Raw genomic sequence first — 13,124 nt, 5'->3', positions numbered from 1 at the left:
TAGATGTTCAGTCTGTTGTTACACAACCATTTGAAGTTTGAAAATGTCATGCAACTCTGCTCCTGCCCATTCTATCATGCTGTAGTGAGTTTCCTCAGTGCTCTTCCCACCTTCATTCCCATTATGTGTCTATAAGGACACGCAGTTTCTTATCTCACTTCATCTGGGAAAACTCCCCTAAACAGCAGAGACCCTGGGGCCAGCTCAACAAGAACAAGTACTGATCCTGGTTGAGGGCTGCTCTGCCCACACAAAAGACATCCACAGCCACACGTGATGTACTGTACACATCACAACATGACGATGTTGGAAGGTCTTGAATAGAGGGCCTACTTTCAAAGTGCAAGTATTACACGTCATACCACAATGCTGCCAAGGCCTGCCTGCTAATAGGATTTTGAGGCCATGATCAATACATTCCTCTCAACTCCATACCCACACAAATTCTGCAATTCAGTATCCAAGAAACAAGCACAGCCAAAGCCCAACCTCAGTGTCCACTAAGCGATGCCTACAGCCCAGGGTTCTTCTGTGAACTCTTTTGTTCCTGTGGTAATACAGAGACAGAGGTATCTCTGATCTGAGGGCTTTTAGAGGCTCGTTTTTCAGCTGTCACTTCCCCTCTCGCCCTCCAAAGATTACAGTCACCCAGCCACACTGTCTGGGACTATCAGGCCCACACACACACACACACTCACACACAACACATGAGTAAAACACTGTCTGTCTCTGGAGAACAACACCTCATAACTCAAAGATATTGGTGTCCTTGTCAATGAAATCACATAAAAAGAAGATTGGGCTCAAATGAATGTGCTCTCAAGAGAAATATATATTGTCAGGTGAAGTCTGGTGCATCTACTGTAGACCTCTGGAATGCGTGAGTGCCGTCTTCTCCATCTACCATCCCCCTAGTCCTCCCTATTGTCTGTGGTGGGTCGGAATGCCTTTCAGACAGCCGCAGCCCTTTCACAGTGAGGGACATTGGGTGTTGCCCCCTTTCATTAAGATTGAGAGGAGGAGTTCTACCTTCACCTACAGAGCTGCAAAGTTGGCAGGCAAAGTAACCGTGAAGTGCCAAGAATGCTGTCTATTTGTCAAGTTAGTTGTTGCCATAATTAAAAAGTTGTAATACAGCAGAGAAAGAGTCACATGAAAATAATAACTCTATTCGAGAACGATGATGTTAATATCACATTTCCATGTGGATTATAGTAATTTTAAGGAATAAATGCTGCTAAGTGCTAGAACACTCTGCAATATTGCTAATTAAAAAAAGACTCAAATTGCCCATTACTTTTCACAAACCCCACGCAATTATCTTTCAAATATTACTATGAGAATTGATATGGGTATAGGCTGTGGATGAGAACAGAACAGAGATGTACCCATTTAATAAGGAAAGTGATACAAGCTCCATGAGTTTCATCTCATTACTAAAATGCATCAAAACACAACCCATCCAATACAGTAGAGTCCTGAGGCCTACAGCAAATGAAGTACATTCATCACGTTTTTGCATTTAGAGTTCTATATGCCATGATTCCAGAGTTATTCCGTACTGAGATTAGGCGGTGAGAGCGACGCCTCATCGCAGGGTGTGGCTGCCTTTCATGGTAGAGAGGGGGAGGGTCTTATAGGGGTGCTAGACTGCCATTGGTCCTCGCAGGCCTCTAAAATACCAATACCTGAGTCAGGTAGAGAAAGAAAGTCAGTACGAAGAAAGTGAGGTTGGCGCTCTGTCCGTAATGTCCCTGTGTGTTCTTTTATTTAACACAAAGGAAAAAAGAAACCTTTTTATGAGAAGACTTTTGGTTTCCTTCACTCTTCGTTTTTAAAATGTTCCCCCTGCATTTCTTTACAGTTGATGTGGAATTACAGGAGCAAAGAGGTGAGTGGTTCATATCGAGGTGAGTGACATACAGAGGAAAGGTTCTGTAAAGTATAGATATCATTTGCAGTTATCCTCAAATGGAAAACATTTTGAACCAACAACGTGCCATAAAAGGACTAACTCAGTTGAGGCTAACTCAAAGAAAATGTATAGGGAAGAAAAGAAAGGGGGCAAATGGAAAGGCCATATGAATGGAATAAAACCAGAGATCGGAATCTGATCTTAAAAGATGCCTAATTAACAGAAATAAAATGGAACAATCAAGGAGGAAAACATGCGCAGAGTGTGTGTGTGTGTGTGTGTGTGTGTGTGTGTATGTGTGTGTGTGTATGTGCTCAACGTGTGTGTCCGTGTGCGAGGGAGATCAGCATCAAAAGCTCCTGTGCAGGTGTTCTGAGTAGAAGAGAGACAGGGCTCAATAAGGGGTGTTTGGTTTCCTCAGGAGGGGGGCTCTCTCAGGGGGCTCTCTCTCTGGTGGTGGTGGTGGTGGTGGTGGGCTAGGGGGCCGTGGGATGGGGGGTTCGCCGTGGCAGCCAGGGTGAGTAATGACAGGGCAGCACCAAAGCTCTGGCCCTGTGATTGTGTGCCAGCGCCCAGGCAGGCTTCATCTCCACAGCCCTGGGGCCTTGGGGCCTTGGAGCAGGGAGGGCAGGTCTGGTCTCGCTCAGGCACCGGCATCAGGCTCTGGCTCAGATACCGGCCCACGTAGAGGGCAGGTTACACCTCCCTCCCTCCCTCCCTCCCTCCCTCCCTCCCTCCCTCCCTCCCTGCTCCACTCCCACACTTGATGGCTTTACATTACAGCATCCATAAATCACACATACAGGGCTGAGAGGGATCAACACATGCTCCCGGGTGCCAGGTTCAAACTGGTAGAAGTGAAGCGTTCCAAACTGTCAAATCTGCTCCATAAATGCAGTGGAAAAAAAGGTGCTGCTGGAAATCATCCATTTTGTGCTCCACTGTGGGGAAAGGGGAAGGGCAATCTATCGGGAGTATCTCATGTAGGAATTACAATAGTCAATCTACTGTACAGGTATGATGATACTTTAAGTAACTTTGATTCTTTTTGTTTCAGAGACCTACTGGGTCTGCAGGAGTCCTCCTGTACCTGCGAGAACTTTCCATGCATTCTATCCTTCATTCCACCGGAGTCTGTGTCCTTATCCAGCCAGATTTCAGTGGTGTGAAGGGTAAGAGACATGGAGCCTCAACCTCCGATCCATAACGAAAGGCTTGGCCAGGTGTTACTGCAGCAATGTCCAAATGACTGATCAATCACTTGACTGACACCAAACTCCACCAATCATGAGACAGGAATCTGTCTTTCTGGGATTACAAAATTAGAGGATATACCATGACACCATAACATGTCTATGCATAAAAACCTTTGCAAATGGAAATGTGTGTTTTGTACAAGTGATCTGATTAAAGGTGTGTCTACTGTATACATCCTTCTCTTGCAGTTGCCTGTTCAGATCAATGTTGCACTGATGATAGCTATTACACTGAAAGACTTCAATATATTCTGCCCCTGATCCTCCACCCCAACCCCACCCCCCCCCTGCGTACAATCCTTTGTGCAAAGCTGCTTCGATACGACATTACCGCACATTAACAATCAACCGCTCAAAACACAACCCACCCCCGTTAATGCTGTACTCCAGAGCATGCTCTAGCCTCGCAGCATGTTATTTTCATTAGCTGTCATGGAGAAGACCAAGACGAGCCCACACACACAACCCCAAAGTTCACCACAGGAAGTTGAGCCGAGAGAGGCTTCAGAGAGACTGCCAAGTTGTATTATCTATTAAAAGCAGTGCCCCCCCCCCCCCCCCCACACACACACACACACACACACAACAATGAGTACACATGTAGTGAAGCTCTGCTTGAGGTGCTTCTATTGTGCAGGTCGGCGCGTCTCTTTTCCAGTAATACGTCCTGAACACACAGCACCAACCATTTGATGATGTGTTCCCTCCCCTGCTGTGTGTGCAGCAGCAGCCCTCCCTGTTGGTGTTTTCTCTTCTGATTCCTCTATTTTCCAACTATTCACAAGGCGTCTGATGTGTAGGCCGGCCGTGGTGAACGAGAGAGCGGAATAGGCTTTGGATGTCGCGAAGAGCAGCGCTCTCTCGAACACACACAGGACCTCGAAGTATTTTGGTGCAAGTTGTCCACCAGCCCTGGTCTTGAATAAAGCTTTTAAGTTCAATCGTGTTTGGGATGAAGCAGACTATTACAATTGGGAGGCGGGGGGGTTAAATGTGCCCTTTGCCTTTAGGCTTTCGTTTGTTTCTTCCTTCAATCGATTCCTCTTTGGGAGAGCTTTTAAAAGTGAAAAACAATGAATCCAAAAGAACAAAAGCAACAGATTTTTGACCCAAGGTTATGCCTGTGGGTCTTCTCATATAAACATAAATGCACCCTCTTGCTCTTATTATCATTAAATCATTTTTCTGCAAACAGCGTTTGAGTAACTATAGAATGACAGGCTTTCATGGGCTATTGAACACAAAGGCAGCAATGCTACAGGCATGGCTAAAGCAAGGATATGATTAGGAAAATATCTAACTCTGTCTCCCATTGTCTAGTAGAGAAGAGTACAAAGAAACCAAACCTTAGATTGTCAGGAAAAGAGTGGCGAAGACGTGTTGCATGGGAAAAGCTGTTTGGAAATGTATCATGCCCCAACAGACACTGTTCTAAATGTTCTCTGGTGGAGAAAAGTCAATGGTGCTTGTGACCAATAGGCATTCAATGACAGAATAGGAAGGAAATAGTATGGATGAGTAGAGGAACGCTTGCAATCACATCACAGCGTTTCGCTCACACATACAGCTGACCAGAATCACCCAACAAAGAATACTGAATGTATTGACTCACACAGTTCCATTCGTCTATGACTCTCTACGAGTTCCGGAGTGCTGGCGAGGTTTAAAAGTAAAGTCTGGGATCTGGTTCATTGTGAGTGGACACAGCTACCAGTTGTATTGACTCACACAGTTCCATTCGTCTATGACTCTCTACGAGTTCCGGAGTGCTGGCGAGGTTTAAAAGTAAAGTCTGGGATCTTGTTCATTGTGAGTGGACACAGCTACCAGTTGTCATGAGAGTCAGGGGAGTTCTCTCACTTCTCTTCCTGCTCCTTCTGCGACCCAGCCTCGGGGAGGATGACACAGGTGATATTGCTCTCTCTCTCTCTCTATCTCCCTCCCTCCCTCTCTCTCTCTCTCTCTCTATCTCCCTCTCCCTCTCTCAGTGGGTGATATCGAGAACCATAAATGTTCCTAGCAGCTGCTACTGTGCTAAAAAGAAATCTGTTTTATAAAACTCTAGCTGTCGTTATATGAAGTCAGAGTTTGCCAGTTTCCGCACCTGTTATTTGCTCCAATTGTCACACCTGTGGAGGGGAATAATGATGAGTTTTACACAGCACATAGAGTACTTGCTAATGAATCATACCTGCGATGTTGAGCATTAACACTTTGCTACATTTAATCCAAATTGTGCCAGTAATGGCATGGGCTCTGTCGCAGTGTTATCAGTCAGAGCAGAGCGTAGCATTGATGCTAATGCTTTGAGTCCCCGCTGTGGCCCCCACAGTGGCGGAGGATATAGGGGTTCACCAGCTGGGCCGGATTGTGGAGCTGCTGACCTTGCTGGAGTGTGAGGAACTCCTTTTAGCCCTGTCCCATCCTGAGGAGAACATCTTCCAGCAGCTAGAGCGCCTCTCGCTGGAGAACAACCAGCTAGACCTGAAGCCTAGAGTCAAACGGGATACCGGTAATGCTCTCATTACCAAGACCAAGGAATAGAAGCATTTGCTGACCATGTGACCTCTCCATCATGTCTCTTCATGATTTGTGAGATATTGCTGAGTCATGAGCAGGTTGATGACCCACACAAACATTCAAGTCCTTAGCCAGCTGTTTAAAGAAATACACAAATCATAATTTGCTCTGCTCTCATCTGAAACAAATATGGTATCGGGTACGCTATAGTATAGTGTGACGGCTGCTGTTGAAACTGGGAGCAAGTCACCAACCAATCAAATTGCTCTTGACTTGACTTTTATTCTGAAAAATGTAAATAAATGTCAATGTTGTTGAAAATCAATGACACACTTGCTAGTCAAGCCAAAATATTGCAATACAATGGAGTAATCCCCCCTACTACCTAGTAAACTATAACACTACTTTAGATTGTTAGCAGTCTCACAAAACAAACTGTGTTAGTTGACCAGCAAGTGTGTCACTGATTTTCAACAACGCTGAAATACATTTTTACAAATCTGAATAAAAGTCTGAACATTTGATCGGCTGCCGACTTGTTCCCGGGTTTCACCAGCTGCTGTCACACATAGCAAAACACTCAATGTGAATGTATGATAATACAAATGTCATTGTCTGGCGATGGAGGTACTCAGGAGAGTGAGCTGTCTGCTCCCCCATGCCCAATCCTGCCTGTCCCTCATTAGCCAGCAGGGAGGCTGGGGTGCCTGTCTGTCTGATGACCATACGCTGTACGTTCACCAGACAGGGAGATGCTGCAGTGTCGGACGGCTCTGACAGACTGGCTGCTGAAGCACGGCCAACAGACCTACTACGACAGGCTGTCTCGCGCCTTGCAGCACATCGGCAGGACCGACATCGCTGTGGGTAAGACACACACACACACACACACACACACACACACACACACACGCACATGCACGCGCACACACACACACACACACACGCACATGCACGCGCACACACGCGCACACACGCGCATGCACACACAGACACAGACACACGGTAGGATTTTAAAAAATACTGAATGCTATGATAGGTTTCATCATAGTCATGGGTTTCAATCCATGTATGATATTAGGGGAGGCTGGTGGAGGTAGAAATCAGAGGACAGGCTCATTGTAATGCAAGGAATGGAATGAGGAATGACATCAAACACGTGTTTAATACCATTCCTCATTCCATTCCTTGCATTACAATGAGCATATCCTCCATATGTTACCTCCACCAGCCTCCCTGATGAATATACCAGTAGAACATACCAGAGATACTTATGCGAGGATGTGTGGTGAGCTGGGTTTGGGTGACAGTAGATCTCAAGGCTAAATTAGTCCAAAGGGTTTTGAATAGGACCAGACAAAACAGGAAAACGTAAACAAATGGTAATTTGTGCATATTTATCTAAGATGGTTCTGACTTTATCTCAGTCCAGTAAGAGCCTGGGCAAGACTCTTATGACAATGTCTACATAATTGCCTCATTACTGCAAGATTCATCTTAATTGGAAATTCAGAAACAGCATATTTTTGTGCATTGCCAGTTTCTGGCATGTGGTGGGGTCCAGCATCTCTCCACAGTCGAGTGGCGTTGGATATGAGGAGGTGTAAATGATCTGACAGAAGACTCAGAACAAACCATCTGCTCCTTTCATCATCAGAGTTGGAGTGTGGTGTGTGCGTCTGTGTGTGTGTGTGTGTGAGAGAGAGAGAGAGAGAGAGAGAGAGAGAGAGAGAGAGAGAGAGAGAGAGAGAGAGAGAGAGAGAGAGAGAGAGAGAGAGAGAGAGTGTGTGTGTGTGTGTGTGTGTTAGAGAAAGTTACACAGACAGAGAGAGAAATAAATGACCACGGTTCTATCCAATAACATCCCTAAGTCAACACTGTCTAGGAACACAGGAATCTATCATTGGATGAAAATGAATTTGTGGATACAATGCATCAATTACCAGGGACTTGATTGCAATACACCCACTTTTACATAACAATGATTGGCTGGTTCACTCGGTTTTGGAAAGTCAAAAAAAGAACAGTTGCTGTATTGGCAAGGCAAGTTTATTTGTATAGCACATTTCATACAACACAAACTAATGTTGAACTAATCATACAGTGCAAGTTTTGACCAAAGTCCAAACTGTCCAACATACCCTTACCTAGAGGGTGCAAAGACATGTTGGATCTCTCTGGACATGGTGTGCAATCTGACTTTATACCCATACTCTAATACAGTACTCTGTAAAGTATTACACTACACAGCCATTCACAGCATAGCACTGATTCTTTGTACTTTCAGAGGTGGGCAAGAACATCAATCAGGACAAAACCTTGGGCATGAAGCGCTACGTGGAGGGCTACAATCAACACATCAACAGCATGCCATCCCCCCAGGTCAAGTCTGAGACAGAGGACCACCACCATCTACAGGCAAGGCAAGGTGAGGTCAAACCCCTAGATACTCTCAGTGCCGTGGGCTCCTCTGTAGTGAAGGAGATGTGGAATCCCGCTCTTGTGATGGGTAGCGCTGACGAAGACCTTTGATTATTGCATGATGAGACATTCAAGTGTACCACCTTGACCTTAACCTCAGACCCCGTTCTGAGTCACTGTTACTTATACAATAAAGCTATTTAAGGATATAATACTTAAACCATGGCAGATAAAATCACTTACGCATAATACAACATATGACTCTCTATTTTAACATTGGAGTTGAAAAAACATAGGCGGTCATAGGAAAAGAAATACCTTTTTCATGTAATGACGATACTGCACCAAAGTTACATTTGCTGAGTGTTCAAAACAAAAGAGAGTAGCCGATAAGCAACAGCAATAATCAACCTTGTAATTTAAATGTTTGTAGTATGCCTCAGAAATGGCTCAAATGTGTCACTACTGAAAGGTAACTAGCTACCCGGCTGCAGAAATATCCATGCAAAAGTGAGTAGCAAACAAAAGCAAAAATGCAGGTGAAAACCATGACAACATTACTGTACCTTTTGGTGATCGATTTCTGTCCAGTAATTGTTCATATTACAGCCAATAATCCAGTTTGGTGTATAATCCAGCAATGAGTTTAGGCAGGTAATTCAGGTGAGACTAGGCTAGCTAGCTAATGTTTTCATGTGGAGATGACACCTTTCGCCACATTATTTTTATATTAACTGGTAAATCGATTGGTGTCAACCATGACTAGACTATCAGGTTTATTTCTTGTTTTTTTCTAGCCGTAATGAGTTGTAGTGCTCCAACCACAATCACATAGCCGGAGGGGTGGCCTCAGTAGAGATGGTGGCTCTACAAGGTAAAGGTCACATGGGAACAGGCCCGCCAGAACGAACACCACAGAATTCTGGGAAAATCTAAATCTCTTTTTCGTGGGAGACCTGGCCAAGAAAGCACACCAGTACAGATACAAGTTACAAAATTGGCGAATAAAACAAAACATAATAAATAACAGACAAGAGATAGGAGCAGTGGCCTGAGGTGGTCCGGTGGTCTAGCACCACGGCCTACAGTGCACACATGTGCCCATGTCCGCATGGTTTCGAATCTGGCTCATGCCCTGCTGACATGCCCTCTCTCTTTACTTTCCTGTCTGTCTTCACTGTATCTGTCCAAAAACAGACAAATATTAGTAGGACTGCCCTACTCAGAAAAAATAACTTATATAACAAAACAAAAAAAAAGAGATAAGAGCAGATAAATATTTGAAAAAACAGGGTGGGCAAGATGCACATTTGGTAGCCCACCCCTGCCCATAGCTACCCACGGCCTTTCATGGGAAGGTCAGGGGTTCCAACCCAGCTACCCTTGTGGTTCTCCAGCTATAGACAATTATCAAGAGCACAAAGAGACATTCGTTTTATATTAACTGGCAAATCGATTGTCAACAATGACTAGACTGCCAGGTTTATTTATTATTTTCTTTTAATAGTAATGAGTAGTATTGCTGTCCCACTGATTTTTACGATTTATGAGAAATTGTGAAGGGGATTCTAATATGAAAATAAAGTTTAGCCTCTCATCTTTAAAAGTAAATGAACGTTTATCCTTAGATTTGTAGTTATTTATCATTATTTCAGACATTAGAGTCTAAAGAGTTTTAAAGATGTCTCTCAGTCTAATGGTAGACGCTTGAGTCTTTCATTTGGGAGACCTATAGGTTTGAATATTGTCTGTCACACATTCTGATAGGCTGAATAGTCAAACACCACACTATACACAGTGTCTAGATGAGGGTGAGATTAGATTGCAGTGGGCAGCCATCCAATTCATTAATAATCAACATCAACCCTGCACAAGGAGGACTGTTTTCTCCCCAGGACACCTGCTAAATTCAAAAATCTAATTATCACCTGTCAATTTGTTATCTGGCTATTCTCAGGGGCACGTAGACCCAAGTTAAAACTTGAAATAAAAGAGCGCAGGTGTTTAATTCTCCTCTGCCTTTAGTGCAACTCTAGTCTCCTTCTGTCTGCGCTGTTGTTATTGTTGTTGTTGATGTTGTTGTTGTTGTTGTTGTTGTTGACTGGTGGGCAGTGAGGGACTTCACCTGGAGTGACCTGGAACTGATAATGGAGAGGGCTCCTGTCGCTCCGTACCAACGACGCCTAGCAATGGGGGCGTGGCCTGTGGTCTACGGTGTCCTGCTAGGCTTCGGGGGAGCCTTCCTGTTGGGGCTGGTCTTGCTCCTCTTCCTCCTGCACATCTCCCGCCAGGACCACCAGAAGCTGCTCAGCCTCACCCGCCAGACCAGAAAGTCGTCGTCGCCACGTGCGCGCCTTCGACGGTCCGACCACAACCCCGTGGCCGGAGACGTGGCCTCAGTAGAGATGGTGGCTCTTAAATCTAAAAGGTCACATGGGAAGGTCAGGGTTTCTGACCCAGGTGCCTCTGTGCTTCTCCAGCTATAGACACTGATCCACAAGAGCACCAAGAGAGACAATTGAATAGCGAATACATCAAATGAACATATACTCACTCTACTGGAGATGCTTAAAGCTATCACAGTATACAGCATTGTGCGCCTCTCTGTGCTCTAAGGCCTTCATTTCTCTTATTTATTGTATGGTGCATATTCACTGAGGTTACCCACAGTTTAAGTTCATGATTTTGGGCAGCGTATCTATTAAACCGGCTCTTACTCAACAGCAGTGTAGTGCTATACCGTCCTTTTTGATAAACAAATAAGCACAATGAGTTCCACATGCTGTGTGGTGCTACAGTGATGAGTGTCACAATTGGCTGGAGAGAAGACTGGTGGTGTGACTGACAGATGTGTTGGAAGCCTGCCCTTCCATCACACGCAAAGGTTCCGGTGTTAGTGTGACGGCGATGACACTTTCCATTTCCCCTCCTCATGGAGGCAACATGCCCGTTTGGCGTTCTAGAACAACTAATTATCTAGCCTAGCGCCCGCTCCCTGGAGCCTGCCCATAACCTCCACAGGCAATCCAACAGACTCATAACAATGAGTTAACAGACAATGAATGAAACACGATTGGTAGAGAGTCAGTGAGAGTCCAAAATGGGAAATTGTGTCGTTGTCGTTGTTGCTGTTGTTACGTTCTCCGAAAGCAACACCTCACCTCACCACAAACTCCACCCAGAACCCACCCCTCACTCACATCGAAAACTGCATTTCAGCAATAAAAACCTGGCTCACACACAACTTCCTCAAAACTCAACAGTGAAAAGACCGAAGTCATCCTCATCGGCACCAAATCCACCCTCAATAAAACCGGACCCATCACACTTACCATTGATGACACTACCATCACCCCCTCCCCCCTGGCTCACAACCTCGGCTTCATCCTGGACCCCACCCTCTCATTTGATCCCCACGTCAGCTCCATCGTCAAGACCTCCTACTTCCACCTCCGCAACATAGCAAAAATCAAACACTGCCTCTCCCCGCCCGCTGCTGAATCCCTCATCCACGCCTTCATCTCCTCCCGCCTTGACTACTGCAACTCCCTACTCACCGGCATCACCTCCCGCTCCCTCCATAGACTCCAGATGGTCCAAAACTCTGCTGCACGCCTCCTTTCAAACACCCGCTCCCGTGACCACATCACTCCTGTCCTCCACTCTCTCCACTGGCTCCCCATCAAAGAACGCATCCAATTCAAAATCCTCATCCTCACATACAAAGCCCTCCATAGCCTAGCCCCCCCTTACCTGACTGACCTCCTTCTCCCCCACCGCCCTACCCGTACCCTCCGATCCTCATCCATTGTTCCCCTCACTGTCCCACCCTCAAAACTCAAAGGCTTCGGTCACCGTGCCTTTTCACGAGCTGCACCCCGCCTCTGGAACTCTCTCCCCCAACCACTCAGAGACTCACCCTCACTCCTCACTTTTAAATCCCACCTCAAAACCTACCTGTTCTCCCATGCCTACAGCCTCCCCTACCCCTAGCCATCTCCCCCATCCCGGCGCCCCCCCCCCCCCCCCCCCTTGACATGCATACAACCTCCCCTACCCCTACCCATCTCCCCTAACCCTGCCACCCCCCTGATATGCATACAGCCTCCCCTACCCCTAACCACCTCCCCTGTCCCTACCACCCCCCCCCCCCCCCCCCCTCCCCGTTCGCTGACCATGTTACTTGTTGTTTTTGTGTTTTCCGTATCCCCTATATTGTCAGCGTCTTTGAGCCTCGGAAAAGCGCTATATAAATTCAATGAATTATTATTATTATTATTAAAAGTAGACGTTCGATCTCCTCACAGAACCCGTACCTAGAACCCGTAACTTGCATGCAGGTGTACTAAAGTAGCTGGGATCTAGACATGTCTAGAGGACTGTGGACTGAGGATTCACTTACTTTCACTTACAGAATTAGAATTAGGGACAAAAAAAAACGGTAACATCTCTTTAACAAGACGTTTAGCAGTTTGGGGTATATACAGTTAGTAAACAACATAGGCTATTCATGAGTTTGAATGGAATGTCAATGATATAGAAAACACCAATACATGACTTGTTTTTCTGTATCTCCAATCTCCAATATCTTCACATACTGTATGTTGAAACACACCCACTCTGATTCATTTTAAACTGCAATGTAACATTTTGCCTACAGCAAACACTCTTACCCACTCTGCTGAGACACAAGCCCAACAGAACAGCACAATCCATGCAGCACTGGAGCACTCTCCATCTTTCCTCAATGCTTTCTTTTCCTTCTCATCTTGACTTTCTACTTCTTCCATAATTGAACTAATTACTTCATTATACAAATCTAGCCTAATGTGCTTCAGGAACCAGACAGCTCGGATTAATAGTGGTACTGAGCAGCAATTAGAGGCAATTACTTCATAAATCAACATCTAAACAAATTATAGTGCCGAGCTAGAGGAGGTCTATGTGCAACACAGCAAGAGGCCAAGAGGGCACATACTTGAAGCATACTGCCGTTAGCGGGAGATGGTTGA

The 13,124-nt window shown here is 45.5% G+C and overlaps 1 protein-coding gene across 1 annotated transcript; it reads left to right on the top strand.

Moving 5' to 3' along the window:
* Nucleotides 1–5,006: 5,006 nt before the first annotated feature.
* Nucleotides 5,007–8,223, top strand: tmdd1 (transmembrane and death domain 1; the record flags this gene model as incomplete). Its single annotated transcript, XM_080534431.1, has 4 exons — nucleotides 5,007–5,079; nucleotides 5,504–5,683; nucleotides 6,436–6,558; nucleotides 7,979–8,223. 4 exons carry the CDS (start codon nucleotides 5,007–5,009, stop codon nucleotides 8,221–8,223), a joined length of 621 nt encoding a protein of 206 aa, XP_080390557.1.
* Nucleotides 8,224–13,124: the final 4,901 nt, after the last annotated feature.

This window comes from Nansenia antarctica (genome assembly GCF_963989245.1).
Source record: "Nansenia antarctica genome assembly, chromosome: 6".
Classification (NCBI taxonomy): domain Eukaryota; kingdom Metazoa; phylum Chordata; class Actinopteri; order Argentiniformes; family Microstomatidae; genus Nansenia; species Nansenia antarctica.
The sequence above is the reverse complement of the archived record's forward strand: the minus strand, read 5'-3'. Positions and strand labels throughout refer to the sequence as shown.